General features: G+C 37.8%; 1 protein-coding gene across 3 annotated transcripts in view; it reads left to right on the forward strand.

Annotated features, from left to right (window-relative positions):
• The window catches only part of TRAPPC9 (trafficking protein particle complex subunit 9), an 829667-nt gene that overhangs the window by 32085 nt on the left and 777144 nt on the right, over nt 1–20438 (forward strand). For all 3 annotated transcript variants that reach the window (XM_073330054.1, XM_073330052.1, XM_073330055.1), the window contains exons 4-8: nt 1377–1505; nt 4500–4526; nt 13752–13873; nt 15727–15852; nt 17846–18062. In XM_073330054.1, the coding sequence (XP_073186155.1) occupies nt 1377–1505; nt 4500–4526; nt 13752–13873; nt 15727–15852; nt 17846–18062 (621 nt within the window). The remainder of the gene's footprint in view (nt 1–1376; nt 1506–4499; nt 4527–13751; nt 13874–15726; nt 15853–17845; nt 18063–20438) is intronic.

A 20438-nucleotide genomic window follows, 5' to 3' on the forward strand; every position in this document is an offset into this window, starting at 1 on the left:
TAAGCCCATTGTTTCTTGTCTTATCCTCAAAGGTTAACAAGAACAATTTTTCACCCTCCTCCTTGTAACAACCTTTTATGTACTTGAAAACTTTTATCATGTACCCCCTCAGTCTTCTCTTCTCCAGACTAAACAAATCCAGTTTTTTTCAATCTTCCCTCCTAGGTCATGCTTTCTGGACCTTTACATCATCCATGTAGAGAAATCACTAGCAGCTCCTGCTGCTCTGCTCTTTGCTTCTCCTTCAGCTCCTCTAAGATACGTATACACTTTGAGCTGGAGGTGTAAATTCTGGTGCAATGCGACGTATCCACGCTAGATCTGATCAAGCGGTTGAGCTAAAAATAGCATAGCTGCAACAGTACAAGTGGCAAAAGGGGCTAGCTACTTCAAGTATTTAGCTATCCAAGATTCTAAGTATGTACTTAGGGTGGCTATCTGTTCACACTGCCATACCTACAATCTATTTTTAGTGCACTAGGTTGATTGGAGCTAGCATGCGGTATATATCCTTAAGCTGGAATTTGCACCTCCAGCTAAGTGTAGACATACCCCCACAGACACGTCTTTGGGTTATTTTACTTCATGGCTCCCCTCTTGCAAAAGATCTGTCAGCTTCAGCCACTCTACTTCCTGTCTTTTTCCTTCCTCTTTTGAGAAAGGAACAATGGTACTTAGAATGTTCTGTTCTGGCACGGGAAGGAGCCAGGCAACATTTTTACTCCTGAAGTAAAATGGGTGCAGTGGTATATGTGCAGCCATACGCCTGTTACACTTGGTGCGTATCATTGACCATGGCAAGGAGGAGCAGGGCTGGCGACCCCACTGCCCAGACAGGTGTGGCCCCTTCTTTATGTTAGAGGTTGCTGAAAGCATCGTGATGGAGAGATCCATGGGGCCAAAATTGAGAGAGTTGCGTTGTAGCCCCTGTGCATTGACTTTCAGCACTACTGTGGTCCCTCCATCGTGATGAGGGGCTCGAGAGCCAAGCCTGGCTGAACACACTAAGCAGTGGGGTTGATAGCACTGATCCCCCTTGCCGCTGCTGTGGGGCTGGCTTCTGTACCAGGGCTCCCCTCTGGGGTCCTGCCTGGCTTTGATCCATTTCCAGCCGACCATGTTCCTTCTCAGGGATGGGGAATGAGATTGCACTTGGGCTGGACACGCTTGAAGGCAGAGGGACGGAGTGTGGTGTGACCTCGGTAGGCACAGCGGGGATGGTTTTGCAGGGATTTGCAATGGGAAAAATTTCTGTGGGTGCCCCTGGCAGAGTGAGGTTTTTGAGGCTCTGTTTATAGGATTATAAAGTATAATACTTCATGTCATGTAATGAATTGATTCTGTTAATTAAATATTTATTTATCTTTAATCTCCAGCTGCTCTTGAAGGTTTATGCTCCGCATCAGTTATCTATCACTACCCTGGTGGCACAGGAGGGAAAGCTGGGGTTCGTAGGGCACAAGGTACTTCTCTTCCTGCTGAGGCAGGCAACAGACACAGACCAGGTAAACGGGGCTTCTGTTCTGACTTTTTTTCCCAGATGCTTAGTAATGGCAACCTGTAATCTATAGTCTTTTACCCCATGTGTAATAAGAATTTCACACAAGAGTAAAAATGGTATTAAACTGAACTACATTTTTTTTGTTAGAAGATTTATTTTTTATTATAAAAATCCTATGGTTTTGTAATGATATTAAGAAATGAGCTTACCCAGAGATAGAGAGAGAATTTGTTCAAAATTTCTCTGGTTGTGTGTTAAGACCAGGATTCTACTTAAGATTTGGAAAAAATCATTCAGCACGGAAAAACACAGGCAATTTTCAGAAATTATATAAATGGTGCGAGAGGGATATATGTGTTGATAAGGATAAGAAGGGTATGTTCAGTATCCAAAGGCTTTTGGTGTTCTTTATTCAAAGACTTGTTTGGAAGACCCTATCACTTTGTTTAAAACCTTGCATATATACTCTGCCAATAATGCATGTTACTTGTATGAATTATAATATCAATTTTAAACAAAGCCCATTTAGTAGGTCTTTTATTAAAATGTTGGTTGTAAAATTAAACACCAGTCAGGAAACTGACAACTTGCCATTGTAAGACTTTTGTATGTTAGTTGTAAATATTTTAATTGTATAGCTTTTTATGAAATGGGTTACCTTCCTTGGAGAGAGTGCCTGCTTGCTATTTAGAGTTAAAAAAATAAAACAAAACAAAATCCCCATTCCCTTGTTTACATAAGAACGGCCATACTGGGTCAGACTGGGTCCATCAAGCTCAGTATCCTGTCCTCTGATAGTGGCTAATGGCAGGTGCCCCAAAGGGAATGAACAGACAGGTTTATCATCAAGTGATCCTTGCTCAGTCACCCAATCCGAGCTTCTGGCAAACAGAGGCTAGGGACACCATTCCTGCCCATCCTGTCTAATAGCTGATCATAAATTTGTTTTTAAATTGTGATCAGAACTAATTCCATCTTGTAAAAATAGCTTTACTTAATCGACATATCAAAAACTAGCAAACCTTTATTTTGCAGTTTCAAAGAATGAATTACAAATTATATGTATTGACATTTCAACTTTACAGTAAAAGAGCATGTTTCAAAAAATTACACCAGGTATTTGTCATTTAAGTAAATAAAGTTTTGTCCAGCTGGTCCCATAACCTGTTAAAATGAGTCTTACAAGTTGGACAAGATGATATCTCACTCACAAAGCACACAGTTGTGGCTCTCTTCGCTTCTCAACAAAGACTTAATAATAGATGTTGCAGTGAGGTCTCGTTACTAAAACTTATTTTTACAAAAGTATATTATCATAATTAAGTGATAGTTGTCAGAATAACTGAACAAAATACATTTTGTGATGTATTACTACTTCATTTGTTGTTTTGTAATTTAATAATTTGCAGTGTCTTCCAGTCACTTCTGCAAGTTGTATATTTAATACACTGTTAAATATAAAACTTCTTAAATTTCTTGTTTAAAAGCTTTTCAATAAGCTACTCTCTGCATCAAGTAAAAAACTTTTATTCATAGAGACAACTAGTATTTTAATTCAGTCTGTTCTCTTCACTCCATACCTTTCAGGAACACACATCTTAATCTAGAGCGGTTATTTTACAGTCCACAAGATATCGTTCACTAGCTCCAGTTATTATTGCTGTCATTTTGGGGCCTAAATAGTTGGATTCTAATCTTTGTCGGAACAGGTACTACATCCTGATCCCAAACCATCTCTCCAAAAATATATATAAAGGTCTGATTACAACACAAACTTTGTACCCATTTTTGTATCTATCTCCTGTAAGGTTTTCTGACCGTTGTTTCCTCTTTAATACATACTGTTTGTGCAACTCCTTTCTGTCTGAAGTTTCTTACTTTTTCAGTTGCATTTCTGTTTGATTTTTTGCATTTTTAAAGGTGACTAGTAAAATAGCCTTATAGAATTAGATATAGAAAATTAATTCCAGTTTTCTCGTAGCTTTTAAATCTCTAGTTTACCTGTCTGGTCTAGAGGCTGAGAATCAGTTTAAGGAAGTACAAGCTATTGGATAAAGAACACCAATAATTTGGGGCTATTAAGCCCTCATTTGACATTTCAATTACCTTCTCCAAGGTCGAGAGCAACAGGATGCTGTATTTATTTTAAAAAAAAATTATAGTCTATTCTCTCAAATGCTATCTCCTTTTACCATATATTTGACATAAATGGTTTGAGTTGTTTTGTGTAAGGCCTACCCAACATCTCATATTAGAATCTCATGGAGTTCTTGAGAGGTAGGGAGCGTTTCTTTCTGCTACCCAACCTTGACTGAAGTCTACCACCAACATGCATTCACAGTTTCTGAAGAGCCATGCTCTGTGATGGTAGAGTCCATTAAAAAATCTCAGAAAAATGGGATGATCTTTTTAAAGAAAGTAAGAAGACATGAAAAAAGTATAAGGGTCCTAATGGTAGTAATTGTGTGTTAAATACTCTACAATTATTTAAGTGTGCTCCTAGAAGAGCATTACATCTGATAATTTAATAGCCCAATTAGGAAAATATCATGCTGGCAGAGTAAAACAGGATTATTTATATTCAAGCACTTACAGGGAGACTGTTTTATGGAACCTTGCTAACAAAAAAAAAAAAAAAAGGTGGGGGGACTAAAAATTAAGATCTACTAGGAGATGACTCTAAAATATCAAGAAAAATTCAAGAAAAATATTAATTGCTTTTGGTTTGGTCTTAAAACTAATAACTGTTTTCTGAATTTTTTTTAAAAAAAAACATTTAATATAGGTACAGGATATGGTAAATATGTTGTAATGAAACGACAATTGATGTGCTATGACTTCATTCAAGTTTTAAACAGGAATGTCTGCTGGATTTTAATAATTTTCCTGTAATTCTGCTCATGACTGATAATAGTTGTAAAATATATTGCAATAGTGTACTTTATGTTGGCTATATTTTTAAGGCTGAAAAAAATCATTTTTTTTTCTCTCCTCCTAGGGGCACAAGAAGTTCTCATTGACCCAGGTACTTTGTCTTTTTGCTTGTTTTCTGACAGTAAGCTTTTTTTTTGGTTTGTTGTTACTTGTTTTGCATCTGTGTGGATGGTTACAGCTAAATTTTCAAAATTGTTTCTGACTTTGTGCCTCAGTTTTTGGTATCAGTTTGATAAAGCGTGGGCCTGATTTGACTCTTAGTTTTGTGGATGCTCAGGACTTCTGAAAATCAGGCCCAAGATATATCAAGTCACTTATCCAAAACTTGATAGGCATTTTTAAAAATATGAACCTGTGACTTTGTCATGATCATATGGATTTTGGAGAACACTGTCTAAATAACATCAGAATGGCTAGAAATCTGGCCTAACTTTCTCTTTCCATGTACTTACAAGAACTCCTTGATTATTTTTTTTTCCCCCCCCAGTTACATTTTTAGTAATGCTGTGAGGTAGCGGTTTAGTGCCGTTTTCTAGAGCAGTAATGTTGACTTTACTTTGTTCTCAAGACAGTGTCTTCCTAGCATTCTTAGTCCTGTGGGTTTTTTTCTGTTTCAATAATTACTTTGCTCAAATTCTGAAGCAGCATTCGGTTTACCACCAAAAGGCTGTTGATGACAAAAGAGGATTTACAAATTGTAGCTTGTTTGTTAAACCAAAATTATGTGATTTGGGATTCGTTTATTTAGTCTATTCACAAGGTGTCACTTGAGACATCTGAGTATCAGACAATAAAAACCAAATAGAATGCATCAAGACATAAATACAGTACTCACCTGGACACTATCAAGGCATCTGGCACTATGACAAACCCAATAGCTGTGATGCAAGCCACCCAACCCATTTCAGTGGGATCTATTCCCATTTAGCAATTGTCAAGGTTCCTCCCCCACTCTGAACTCTAGGGTACAGATGTGGGGACCTGCATGAAAAACCTCCTAAGCTTATCTTTACCAGCTTAGGTCAAAAACTTCCCCAAGGTACAAAATATTCCACCCGTTGTCCTTGGATTGGCCGCTACCACTACCAAACTAATACTGATTACTGGGGAAGAGCTGTTTGGAAACGTCTTTCCCCCCAAAATACTTCCCAAAACCCTGCACCCCACTTCCTGGACAAGGTTTGGTAAAAAGCCTCACCAATTTGCCTAGGTGACTACAGACCCAGACCCTTGGATCTTAAGAACAATGAACAATCCTCCCAACACTTGCACCCCCCCTTTCCTGGGAAATGTTGGATAAAAAGCCTCACCAATTTGCATAGGTGACCACAGACCCAAACCCTCGGATCTGAGAACAATGAAAAAGCATTCAGTTTTCTTACAAGAAGACTTTTAATAAAAATAGAAGTCAATAGAAATGAAGAAATCCCCCCTGTAAAATCAGGATGGTAGATATCTTACAGGGTAATTAGATTCAAAAACATAGAGAACCCTTCTAGGCAAAACCTTAAGTTACAAAAAAGATACACAGACAGAAATAGTTATTCTATTCAGCACAGTTCTTTTCTCAGCCATTTAAAGAAATCATAATCTAACACATACCTAGCTAGATTACTTACTAAAAGTTCTAAGACTCCATTCCTGGTCTATCCCCGACAAAGACAGAATATAGACAGACCCACAGACCCTTTGTTTCTCTCCCTCCTCCCAGCTTTTGAAAGTATCTTGTCTCCTCATTGGTCATTTTGGTCAGGTGCCAGTGAGGTTACCTTTAGCTTCTTAACCCTTTACAGGTGAGAGGAGCTTTCCCCTGGCCAGGAGGGATTTCAAAGGGGTTTACCCTTTCCTTTATATTTATGACAGCAATATGAATAGAAGAAGAAAAAAGGAACAGGTACAAGAGTGGGTATGCGGTAAACATGGTTCAGAATAGGCCAGCTGAAGAAATGAGACTTGCAGCACAACCTAAAGGCGGCTTGTTACATAAGCACTAATGAAAAATACTTCTACCCTGGTGCTCTGTAGCAGGAGTGGTTGAGCACTTTGCAACAAAAAGTTCACTTTCTTCTTTTAAATATATTTAATTATAATTTCATAATTTTCCTTGCCCCCAGTTAATGTAATATGAAACACCTTACCAATGTATTTCAGTTTTTCATATGCAAATAAATTTTTTCTGGGAACAATTGTTTTAAAATGAAGATATCCAAAATAAGCTGAAAAAGGGCTGTTTTATATAGAAATGACAGTTGGAATGTTCCATTGTTTTAAAACTAGTACAGATTATAAAGACTGTCTGTTACTTTCTTTAAAAATAAACACATGATACAGTGAAACTGCCAAATGGGTCACCTTAAATTGAAACGACCATTTCAAATAGTTTCAGTCACTGTTTAAAGTTTTATTTTTAAGTGAAGATCACTCTTCTCTATTTTCTCGACAGCTGTTCATAGCTCAGTTGCTTAGAATTAAATGAAAAATTGTCCAGTAGTTTTCATATGAACAGTATCTTATTTGTTCCCATATGAGGTTAGTGCTGCTCTGTAGATGTCTAAACAGTATTCACTTTTTGGTTTAGGGATTCTTCAGTAGCTTTTATTACTAAATAAGCTTTCTCACAAAGGGAATTGATGTAAGAATGTAAGATCCCAATTTTCTCCTTCAATTCTGCAGTTGGAGGGGAGCCTGTGCCCATGGATTAAGCTTGGAGGCATAAAAGGGGAGAGTGCCACCACTGCTTTTTTTCCTCATGGCTTGTGGAAGCCGGGTTGTTTGCAGTAACTTAAGCTGTAGAACTTCTTATGGAGGATTCTACATGTTCAATTCCACCTCTGTTACTCTGTTTTGTGAAAGTGTAAATTTGACTGGAATGAAGGAAAGTAGTGTGTGATCTCTTTTGAGAGAAGAACATAAGAATGGCTATATTGGATCAGAACAAAGGTCCATCTAGCCCCGTATCTTGTCTTCCAACAGTGGCAAATGCCAGGTGCTTCAGAGGGAATGAACAGAACAGGTAATCGAGTGATCCATCCCCTGTTGCCCATTCCCAGTTTCTGGCAAAAAGAGGCTAGGGACACCATCCCTGCCCATACTGGCTAATAGCCTTTGATAGACCTGTCCTCCATGAATTATCTCGTTCTTTTTTGAACTCTGTTAGACTTGGGCTTCACAACATCTTCTGGCAAAGAGATCCACAGGTTGACTGTGCATTGTGTGAAGAAATACTTCCTTTTCTTTTGTTTTAAACTTGCTTCCTGTTAATTTCATTTGATGACCCCTAGTTCATGTGTTACGAGAAGGAGTAAATAACACTTCCTTATTTACTTTCTCCACACCAGTCATAATTTTATAGACCTCTATCATATCCCCCCCTTAGTAGTCTCTTTTCCAAGCTGAAAAGTCCAAGTCTTATTAATCTCTCCTCATATGGAAGCTGTTTCATACGCCTAATTATTTTTGTTGCCCTTTTCTGTATTTAAACCGAATAAAGGCAGGTAGAATCTCATTCTTGAAATGAATGACTTTGCCAGATGACTTAGGTAAAGTGGGTGCATTGTCAGGAACGTAAGAGATGCTGCAATGGATCAGACCAATTGTGGGTCTCGTATCCTGTCACTTCTAGTGATCAATGCTTTATTTATGATTTAGGGGAACGCAAAAATTCTCTATAATGCATCTAAATAGTTATATGTAGTGTTTACCCTTGTAGAACAAGATTTTATAATTCTTTCTTTATATACATATATAAAAATAGAGACAGAGAGAGGCAAGATATATTTTTAAAGGACTAGAGTTTTAAGTAATATTAAATTTTATCTAATTTTAGATTACTGGAAGAAAATGTGAAATTTTTCTTACAGTTCTGAATTTATTTCTTAATTTTGAACTAGGACATATAATCCCATCAAGATTGCCTTCTGTGTCTCACGTTTTTTTTTGAAAGTGAGCTCCTGAATCTCCTTCAGTTCATCAACTTGAAGAAATTTCAGAGATCCTAGAGATTGTCAGCCATTCTGTTATAAACACTACTGTATTCTGGCAGTATTTTGTGTTGGTTCATTCTTTATATTACTAATCCTCTTCTGTTTTGATATCTCTATTGGCTTTAAGGCTTTATTATCTTCATAACTTCATTCATAACCATCTGCGGCTGCATCTAGTAAAAGGGCTTTATTTTTTATTTCAGGTAATTTGGAATCTTTATTTCCCTATTTTCTTATCAAAGCAGTCTTTTATTCAGAACATTATTCTCAGCTCATTCTTAACAGCACAAATTAAACCATTGAATACAAATTGTAGAATCACAGTTATAACACAAGGAGAGAAGAATCTGACCAAAAAGCTGAAGACGGAGCAGAGCTTTTAAAAAAAGTATTATTTTTGTGCTCCCCATGTGGTTTCTTTTAAATTTCGTGTCAGTTCAGGCTAGCCTGACAGTGACTTGAAATCTACTGCTCACTTTTTTTTCTCAGTTACTACCATAAAAGTCTGGATAAAGACTGTTTTAGCTTTAACAGCTCTATTTTTACAATATTGATTTTCCCCAAGTATATAGAATCATAGAAATATAGGAACCTTAATAGGTCATCTAGTCCAGTCTCCTGGATTGATGCAAGACTAAGTATTATCTTCTAGACCATCCCTGACAGCTGTTTGTCTAACCAGTTCTTAAAAACCTCCAGTGACAGAGATTCTACAGGTAATTTGTTCCTCTGGTTAACTACCCGACAGTTAAGTTTTTCCTACTATCTAACCTAAATCTCCCTTGCTGAAATTTAAGCCCACTGCTTCTTGTCCTAGCCTCAGAAGTTAAGAAAAACAATTTTTCTTTCTCCTTCTTGTAACAACCTTTTACAAACTTGATAACTGTTATGTCCCCTCTGTCTTCTCTTTTCCCGACTAAACAAACCCAAATTTTTCAATCTTTCCTCATAGACCGTGTTTTCTAGACCGTTAATCATTTTTGTTGGTCTCCTCTAGACTTTCTCCAATTTGTCCTGAAGTGTGGTGCCCAGAACTGTACTCCAGTTGAGACCTTATCAGTGCAGAGTAGAGTGGAAGAATTACTTCTGGTGTCTTGCTTACAACACTCCTGCTAATACATCCCAGAATATTTGCTTTTTTGCAACAGTACTGTATTTTTGAATCATATTTAGTTTGTGATCCAGTATAACCCTCAGATCCTTTTCTGCAGTACTCCTTCCTAGGCAGTCATTTCTCATTTTGTATTTGTTTGATTGACAGTTGATTATTCCTTCCTAGGTTGTAATACTTTTGCATTTGTACTTTTTGAATTTCATCCTCTAAAGCGCTTGCAACCTCTCACAGCTTGGTACTGTCTGAAAACTTTATAAGTATACTCTGTATATCCTTATCCAAATCATTCATGAAGGTATTGAACAGAAACAGACTCAGGACAGATCCTTGTGGGACCCCATTCGATATGCACTTCCAGCTTGATTTTTGAGCCATTAATGACTACTCTCGCAATATGGTTTTCCAGCCGACTGTGCACCCACCTTATAATAGGTTCGTCTAGGCTATACTTCTCTAGTTGGTGTATCAAAAGCCTTACTTAAGTTGAGATATGACAGCTACTGCTCCTTATCTCTACTGGAAATAACTTGCCTAATGCATCCCAAGACTGCATTAGCTTTTTTCACGGCCACATCACATTGGCGGCTTGTAGTCATCCTGTGATCGGCCAATACTCCAAGGTCCTTCTCCTCCTGATACCTGATATCACCACTGTCTGATACTAAGATTCAAAAATTTAAGACCTCTACTGACTGGAGGACTAAACCAGTTAGTCAGAGGTAGATATGGTGGGCCTCCACCAGTGATGTCCCTGGTGAGAAGCCCATTGCCCCACCTCTGATTGTTGGCAAGGGATAGGGTGCTAGGAATTCTATTAATGGTGCCCTTGGGTTTTATTTTTTTGGAAGGGAGGAAGGAGTCTCTTCTCACACTCCAGGACCTTGAGACTATTCTCCATGTTAGTGCTGCAGAGTGTTGCTGGTGCTGCAGAATTGTTAGTGTTGTTCTTGAAGCCTCCAGTGTAAAGCAAGTCTACAGGCTCATTTGGTGGTAAAGATGCTTGGCCAAGTTTACTGTCAGCAAAGCACAGTACTAGTGCCCTGTCCAGTTGGTCACAGGGACACTAACAGAGGTTTTCCTATGACAGGGTAAAGGCTCAGTCGGCATAACAGGATGCTGTCCCCTCGGCTGATACAAAGGTGCCCCCTTTATACATTGATACAAACAAGTTAAGTGTTAACTAACAAAGTCAGGCATGTACCGCCTTTATACCTTGTACCTTCTAGTTAGAACAAAACATCCTCATCCATTATCCTGTCATCACATTCTTATCTTATGAGGGGTCAATGTTTTCCTGTACAATCTCTTGGGAATTTGTTTACACAGTTGCTTGAGAACTGTAGGTGTTTCTGTACCATTCTCTCTGGTAAGGAACGTGCTTACTTAGTTAGCCAATACCTGGTGTGTTACTATACTGCCTAGGCCTACTCTGGTTCATACTCTTGGTTATGTCTAGGGCTCCAGCAAGACTGACATACACTCTACTCCTCCATCTTCTTGAGATTTGCAAAAATGGGGAGGGGAAGAAAAAGGTTTATCTTCTCATCTCTCTCCCAGCATCTATTCTGGGGAGGATCTGCTGTTTGAATAACTTTGGTATCTATTTTCTGGTAGCTTTCCTCAGTAGTGTTATGAAACCGACATGGTCCAAGGCTGCCTTGCTTTTTTTGTCCACCGGTATCTGAAGTGTTTTTAGTGAAAATGACCAGTCATCTTAATTTTACTCTGCTGCTGTGTGGGAAAACTTTTAGCAGCAGAGAAATATTGGAATTGTCTGCCTACAGATTCAGAAAGATGAAACTGTATCACTTATCTTTCAAATGTGAGTGAAATTTAATCTTTGCAACAGTAAGATAATTCTGCTAAAATTGATAGTTTAGGTCTTCTCCGTTCACTAGGGAAAAAGTCTTTCTCTCAACTAATGAGTGGATTTTTCGAACACTGATCAACTATATCAAAATAGTTCTCTCATGAAATATCCCTTCAGTATAATTTTGCACAATATTTTGATATTTTATTGGTAGAATAAGTTGGAGTATAGGCCTGTGAATATTAATATCTTATCCAAATGAATCATACTCTGAAAACTTGATGTACAATTTTAACTAATTCATCAGTTCTCACATGTTTATCTATGATTGTCCACTGGTTACTAATGGGGGATGCAAAGTAATCATTAGTCCTATCATTATTTGTAATGGATGGTTTTTCTGTCACCTCAAACTTTTGATTTCCATCTTTGGTCAAGTATGCAATAATATCCAGAGTGAAACATACATAGATCCAGTATTGACTCTTAATGGTGAAGGAGTTGTTACATGGAGGCCAGTAATTCATAAATGAAACATACATGGTGTGTAGAATGTGTAGCAATAAAATTATTATTTTACCTGGAAATGAAATACCATCGTTATATTAGATCTTCAGAATTCTGAACAACTTATTAAAAACTTAACACAATTTGTTTGATGTTCAGGATGGTTTCACATTGAGACTGTATACTGGATTTTGTGTGAGGGTCTGTTCCCCATTCCAGCTTGTTAACATTTTCTTCTGGTTTTAGGCTGTTACATAAACACAGTAATTGGAATATTTGACTTGAAAAATACTCGAATGTTTTTATATTATGCCAATAAACATCACTGGAACCAAAATTTAGTCCACTGCTAAATTTTAAGAGCGCTTACACCTGGATCACTATTGATTATTCAATGTTTATGTTGTATGTATGATATATCATGCAAATTTATATAAATAAGTTATAATTCTGTTTTCTAAACTGACAATTGTGAAGACATCCTGTTAAAAAGGACTTTACAGAAATTGTTGTTTCAGCTTTTAGATTTTCAAAATAGTAAATCTGTACCGCTTCTTATCACTGACTTCTGTATAAAATGATGTTTCTAATTGACTTGGAGCTGTAAAACATTTATAAAACTCTCCAGAGCTATATGTTCCTATTTAATAAATACATATAGTATCATATATACTAGTATCATGTTGCATGAAAAAAACAAAATGTTGTAAATACGTGCTAAATGGATTTGTACAGTAAAATTCTGTTGTATTTAAAGATATAACTTCTAAAATACATACTTTGAAAATTGCTCAATATTCCAGTTATAATAATGATAGTTTCATTATTAAGGTCCATAGTTTACTCTAAATAGGAAGAGCTTCTTTGAATTCTTAGCAAGGGCAATGGTTATTGTTTGTTAGTATTATTTGTATTGCGGGAGCCTCCAAAGAACCCAGTCAGGTTTCGGGCCCTATTGTGCTGGACTCTTAAACCCATGGGATATATGGTCCCTTTCCTTGAAGAGCTTGCAGCTTAAAAAGACAAAACACAAATGGACAAGGATAAACATACAAGCAAAGGAATTAGGGGGGTAATTAGGGTGGTATGGGCACAATATCTCATTGCTTAAATTTCCCCTTCTTTGACACAAACCCTTTATTTTAATTTTTGGGAAAGAGATGAAGCGAAGGGGAATAACAGGTGTTAATGATTAAATAGGCTTGGAGGGAGGCCAGAGAGTTGGAGGGGGCTGGTTGCAATATGTGCTTGGTTAGGGAGCCCTCAGGATGTGAGCTTGCTTCCTGTATCCCTGGTCTGACAGGCTCAGATCTGATGTCCTTTAGGAGGTGCTGCAAGGCTTATTTGTTTTCCTATGGTTTTCTGAGGTTGGGTATATGAAAGAGAGAAGTTCATTTTAAAGGCTTTCCAAGTGTTTTGATAGTGATTCCATCTGGTAGATTTTATGAAATTTGTTACGTAAAATTGTTTTGCACTAAACTTTTAAAAATATAAAATTTAAAATAAAACATAAACCATACAAATGGAAAGCTTCTCAAAGTTAAATTGTATCATTTTGAATGGGCTATGGTTATTTAATTCTTGAAGTAAACCCCCCCCCCCTTTTTTAACAAAGTCTGAACATCCAGATAGGTATAGGTGACCATAAATTCATATATTGAATGTTCTTTCATAACCAGATAGCTATATCTCCTGTTTGCATTTTTTATGAGTGAATTAATTTTTTAGTTCATTTTAGTAAGGCATAATATTCTCCAGTCATTTGTCACTCAGCCAGGATATGGCTTCTTTATTTATTCATTATGTACACTTCACTGAAACCTATTTTGTATTTTAGCATATTAGATATGTTTAGTTTTAACTAGAAGCTTCCTGGTCATTCCTTACTCTGTTCTACTGTAGGTGCCCTCACTTCCAATGGTATAAATGCAGATACCAGTGCTGAAATAGGACGTGCCAAGAACTGTCTTGGCCCTGAAGACATCATAGATAAATATAAAGAGGCCATTTCTTACTACAGCAAGGTAATCTTATGTGCATTATGAAAAATTACCATACATGCATCAATTCCAGTATACTGTCAATGCATTTTTAGTTGGTGTTAAAGATCACCTGCCTTAAAGTACATATAAATGTAGGCACATTCTTTTCATTTGTGTAAGGGTACAATAATGTTGTAAGAAACATGAGTAACTTACAACAGTACAGCACACAGATGGAATACAGAGACTGCTTTCTGATAGAGGATCTGGCCATTTCAGAATTCTGGTTAAGCCTTCACACTATAAGGGACCAACCTCAAACTATGGGCATGGCTACACTAGAAACTTCAAAGCGCTGCTGCGGGAGTGCTTTGAAATGCAAGTGTGATCACGCGCGAATGCTGGGAGAGAGCTGGTAATCTGCCTCCACGAGGGGATTAGCTCAGAGCGCTGGGAGCCTCAGACTTGCTGCGCTCAAAGGGGTGATCTTTCACACCTCTGAGCCAGCAAGTTAGAGCGCTATAAAATATAAGTGTAGACAAGCCCTATGGTGTTCTGTTGAGTTGTACTATGTACTGTACCACTTGTGCCTTTAGACTGTAAGGTCTGTAGATTACGTTCATACACCCCTCTAAAAATAAATACTAATTAAAGTGCTTTTATTAATGCTAGTTATTTTGGGGAAATTTTCTGTTAATTGGTGGGCACAGTTACACTTTTGAATATTCATGCATATAGTTCTATCATTGACCTTGTCAAGGTTCCTTCCCCACTCTGAACTCTAGGGTACAGATGTGGGGATCTGCATGAAAAACCCCCTAAGCTTATTTTTACCAGCTTAGGTTAAAACTTCCCCAAGGTACAAACTATTTTACCTTTTGTCCCTGGACCTTATTGCTGCCACCACCAAGCGTCTAACAAATATAGCAGGGAAAGAGCCCACTTGGAAATGTCTTTCCTCCCAAAATCCCCCCAAGCCCTACACCCTCTTTCTTGGGGAAGGCTTGATTAAAAAATCCTCACCAATTTGCATAGGTGAACACAGACCCAAATCTTTGGATCTTAAGAACAATGAAAAAGCAATCAGGTTCTTAGAAGAAGAATTTTAATTAAAGAAAAAGTAAAAGAATTATCTCTGTAAAATCAGGATGGTAAATACCTTACAGGATAATCAGATTCAAAACACAGAGAATCCCTCTAGGCAAAACCTTAAGTTACAAAAAGATACAAAAACAGGAATATACATTCCATTCAGCACAGCTTATTTTATCAGCCATTTTTAACCAAACAGAATCTAATGCATATCTAACTAGATTGCTTACTGACTTTTTTTACAGGAGTTCTGACCTACATTCCTGCTCTGGTCCCGGCAAAAACAACACAGACACTGAGAGAACCCTTTGTCTCCTCTTCCCCCCCCCCCCCCCCCGTTTTGAAAGTATCTTGTCTCCTCATTGGTCATTTTGGTCAGGTGCCAGCGAGGTTGTCTTAGCTTCTTAACCCTTTACAGGTGAAAGGGTTTTTCCTCTGACCAGGAGGGATTTAAAGGTGTTTACCCTTCCTTTTATATTTATGACAGACATGTTACTGTGTAAGCTGACTGGTGCAATCTCTGAGAGGTGTCTTGAGTTTATTGAAGGGGTTGCAAGTAATGGTACCTTTCCTGGAATCAAATATTTAGAACATTAGTCTCAGGAGCGTGTGAAGGAGGAGGCGGGGAAGACCTGAAGAAATAGGAAAGGCAAATATTCTTTTGATTGATCATTAAATGGAGACTAAAAGGAAATTTTAAATCCATCAGCCATACTGGACTCTCTTTCCAGATTTCTGTGTCTAGGCTGCGTCCTCAGAGCATATCCTCTGCACTTCAGTTATTTTTGTTTCCTCTTTTAAAGTATAAAAATGCTGGTGTGATTGAGCTGGAAGCCTGTGTGAAGGCAGTGAGAGTCCTGGCAATACAGAAAAGAAGCATGGAAGCTTCAGAGTTTCTTCAGAATGCAGTTTATATCAACCTTCGTCAGGTGAGTGTATAAACTGTTGTGTGTGGTGTGTTTTTTTTATTTTATTAAACTGAGAATGAAAAAATCATTAAGGGGTGAAAAATCCTTGAATTTAGGAACCTTGTTTTGCTATTCTGTCATAAAACTAATGCTTTACGCCTCTTTAGTGGCTTACATCCCATGATTTCAAAACATGTTAGAAACACTAACAACTCCATCTAAAATGTGGATGCTTGGTGTATGAGATTGAAGACTATTGGTGATACTCTTCAAGTGAAGAATAAATGTGTCTTAGAAATGCCCAGGTGTCAAAGGTCTTATTGGAAAGCTATGCTAGAGAAAATTGGCCACATTATCATTTGTATCATACCTATTATTCCTCAGCTGTGTCTGTTATATGAGGTATGGACATTATATGTACAATACAGTATATTTTACTATTTAAAAAAAAAAATAAAACCACTGAAATCCAGACGTAAGGCCCAGCATGAAAATATCACATTACATGAATAAGTCTTTCATATGGTGAGGGTCTTGCAGTGATCCTCAATCGGACAAATTGTCCGCTCAGACAATGTGATCCTTGAAAGAGAAATTATTCTATGAATATATCCTGGAACTTGTGGAATATTTCACGCTTGGCACTTCCAGCCTGCAGTTATGTGTAGAAAACACATCCTTAACAGGTTGGTACAATGGCAATGATCACTTCATTCAACTGTCGCTTGCAGAAGGGATGCAGAGTCCTTCCCTGCAGGACAGCTGACTAGGTGAATCTCTATTACTGTACTAGTGGAGGGAGTATGTTCAGAGGTCAAAGCACGGAGTCATTTTTGCTTGTCAAGTGGGCAGAGGCCAATTTGTCGTCAGAATGCTCCACATTCTGAGTCCTGTCAACTACTAAACAAGTGGCTGAATAGAAAAAGTTCTTCTGGAGAATGATTTCCAGATTGTGTGCCCTGAAGACAAAGGACTGTCTTCCTCTGTGTTTAGAAAATGTATAACAAAGAACTAAAAGTATGTGCTGGACTAAAGGTTTCTATTAGTGCAGAGCTCTTTAATCTAGCAAGGAAGGCATAAAAAGATCCAGTGACTGAAAGTTGAAACTAGAAACGTAGACTAAAATAAGGCAATTTTTTTAAACAGTGAGGTTTAAACAGAAGTTTGCACCACTTGCCATGGTAAGTTCTATCTCCATCACTTGAAGTCTTTTTAGATAAAGATGGATGTCTTACTAAAAAATATGCTCTAGTTCAACGAGAAGTTGTGGCATAAATCACTAGGTGAAATTCTTTGGCTTTGTGTTATATAAATCTTTTGCATTTTTTCACAAAGCTAGGAGCATCAATCTTGACTTCCTAGCCAAATTCTAATTTGGGCAACTACATTCTCTCTAGCTAAAATTCCCCTTTTATTTCAACCAGATCAGGGTATTTTTCATTGTCATTAACTTCTTAGAGTTCCTTTGAAATGACAAAACGCTACATAAAAATTTCACTTATAGTCTATTACTCCTGAAGTGCAACTTAAAATGTCATCTTTTAATATAAGTACTATGTCAGAGCTAGGTATTATTTTCATCCATCGGTCTCAAAGCTTTACAAAGGAGATGAGTATCATTATCTCCATTTTACAGATGGGGAAACTGAGGCATAGAGGGGCAAATGACTTGCAGAGCCAGGAATAAAGCCCATGTCTCCTGAGTCCCAGTCCAGTGGTCTAAACTATAGGTCACATAACGTGCAGCTAATATAAAAACTAGAAAACGCAAGTCTGTGAAGTCTCAGTACAAAATTCAGAAAACAGGCATTAGAGCAGATGTAGAAACCTGCTAACGGGGCCAAGACCAGAGATTATTTGCTTGTTTGCTTATAATATGCACGATCGTTGGGGTCTACAATGCTGGCTCCTTCATTGTCTTTGATATATTTTCTAGGTATTTTTGTGTTACGTTTTTAACATTTTAGCAACATAAAAAGTTCTTTGCTCTTTTTTCTCCTTTTTTACATTTCAGCTTTCTGAAGAAGAAAAAATCCAGCGTTACAGCATTCTCTCTGAATTGTATGAACGCATTGGATTTCACCGAAAGTCTGCGTTCTTCAAGCGTGTAGCAGCAATGCAATGTGTGGCACCTAGCATATCAGAGCCGGGTTGGCGGGCCTGCTACAAACTGCTTTTGGAGACACTTCCTGGTTACAGTCTGTCTCTGGATCCAAAGGACTTCAGCAAAGGTAAGTTTCTGTGGCTCAGACTGCTGTTTTTTGCATTACTGTAACTAAGTTGCATTGAAAACAACTCCTGCACCCACTTCAGTCTGATGCCAGAAATTCTAGAAAGAAACATCTTTATCTTTGCTAAGACTGCTGCTGTTTGTTCAATAAATATGAAATTCTGATCATATCTAGGAATGACAGTAGCCTGTCAAACTATTCTTAAATCTCTTAAATAAAATGTATTAGAAATGAGGAATTAACTGAAGAAATCTTGGAGTCACTTGCAATATTATTTGCAAACTCATGGATGACAGGGAGAGGTCCTGGAAGACTGGAGAAGGGCTAATGTAATCTTTAAAAAGAGGAAAAAGGAGGAGCCAGGGAACTATAGACCAGTCAGCCTGTTTTTGATACCTGGGAAGCTACTAGAGCAATGTATAAAATGTTCAGTTTGCAAATACCTGGAGGATGAAGGAGTGATCACTAGCAATCAGCATGGATTTACTGAGAACAAATGCCAAACCAGCTTGATTTCCTTCTTTAACAAGGTAACTGGTTTAGTGTATGGGTGAATGTAGTGGACATAATAATATACCAGGATTTTAGCAAGACTTTCGACAGTCCCACATGACATTCTCATAAGTAAGTTAGAGAAATGTGGGCTCGGTAGAACTACCATAAGTGGATACATAAACAAAGAGTAACTATTAATGGAATGATATTAGATGGGAAGGAGGTCTCCAGTGGGGTTCCACAGGGGTTTGTTCTGGTTTCTGTTATTTAACACCTTTATTAATTACCTGAATGTAGAAATAGAGAGCATACTGATCAAATTTGGAGATGAGACAAAGCTAGGGAGGGTTTCAAACGCTGTAGGATAAAGCTAAAATTCAAAGTGATCTTGATAAATTAGAGCACTTAGCTACGTACAAGAAAATGAAATTCAACAAAGACAAATGTCAGGTGCTACGCTTTGGGAAGAAAAACAAAATGCACAAGTACAGAACTGGGGAAAACTAGTTTGGCAAATAGCACTGCTGAGAAGGATCTGTGAACGGTGGTGGGTCTCAGCCTCAACATGAGTCAACAATGAGATACTGTTGCAAGAAAAGCAAATGCAGTTTTGGGTTGCATTAACAGAGGCATAGCGCACAAGACATGGGAGAAGATAATACTGCTCTATTCTGTGCTGGTTAGGCCTCAGCTAGGGTCCTGTGTCTAATTTTGTTCACTGATATATAGAAAGGATGTAGAGAAACTAGAAAGGCTCCAGAGGAGAGTGACAAAGATGATCAAAGGCTGAAGAACTGGGTATGTTTAGTTTGGAAAAGAAGCGATTGAGTGGGACATGATAGTAGTCTTCAAATACTTGAAAGGCTGCCATCAAAAAGATGGAGAAAAATTGTTCTGTCTTGCCACAGAGGACAGAACAAGAGACAATGCGTTCAAACTACATCATAACAGATTTAGATTAAATCTCAGATGGTTTTTTTAGACATTTCAGAAATAAAATAAAGTAAATACATTGAAGAATGTATGATCTACATTTAGATCAGTAACACAAAAAGCGAGGGACGTACTTCTTATTTTATGAGTGCTTTTAATTACGGTTGTTTCTATCCTGGAAATGAACAATTGTGAATATTTCATGTGATGTTGATTCATTTAAATAAAGAATCATAGAACTGGAAGGGATCTCGAGAGGTCATCTGGTCCTGTCACCTGCACTCGTGGCAGGATTAAGTATTATCTAGACCATTCCTGACAGGTGTTTGTCTAACCTGCTCTTAAAAATCTCCAATGAGGGAGATTCCACAACCTCCCTAAGCAATTTATTCTAGTGTTTAACAACCCTGACTATTAAGAATTTTTTCCTAGTGTCCAACCTAAACCGCCCTTGCTGCAATTTAAGCCCATTGCTTCTTGTCCTAGCCTCAGAAGTTAAGAAAAACAATTTTTCTTCCTCCTTCTTGTAACCACCTCTTACAAACTTGATAACTGTTAGTCCACTCTGTCTTCTCTTTTCCCGACTAAACAAACCCAATTTTTTCAATTTTCCTTTATAGGTCATGTTTTCTAGACTCTTTAAGCATTTTTGTCACTCTTCTCTGGACTCTCTCCAATTTGTCCACATCATTCCTGAAATGTCGTCCCCAAAACTGAACACAATACTCTAGTCGAGGCCTAATCAGCACGGAATAGAGCAGAAGAATTACTTCTCATGTCTTGCTTAGAACACTCCTGCTAATACGTCCCAGAAGGATGTTCGCGCTTTTTTTGCAACAGCGTTATACTGTCAACTCATATTTAGCTTGTGGTCCACTATGACCCCCAGATTCCTTTCCTCAGTACTCCTTCCTGGGCAATCATTTCCCATTTTGTATGTGTGCAACT

Source organism: Lepidochelys kempii, chromosome 2, assembly GCF_965140265.1.
Source record: "Lepidochelys kempii isolate rLepKem1 chromosome 2, rLepKem1.hap2, whole genome shotgun sequence".
Lineage (NCBI taxonomy): Eukaryota > Metazoa > Chordata > Testudines > Cheloniidae > Lepidochelys > Lepidochelys kempii.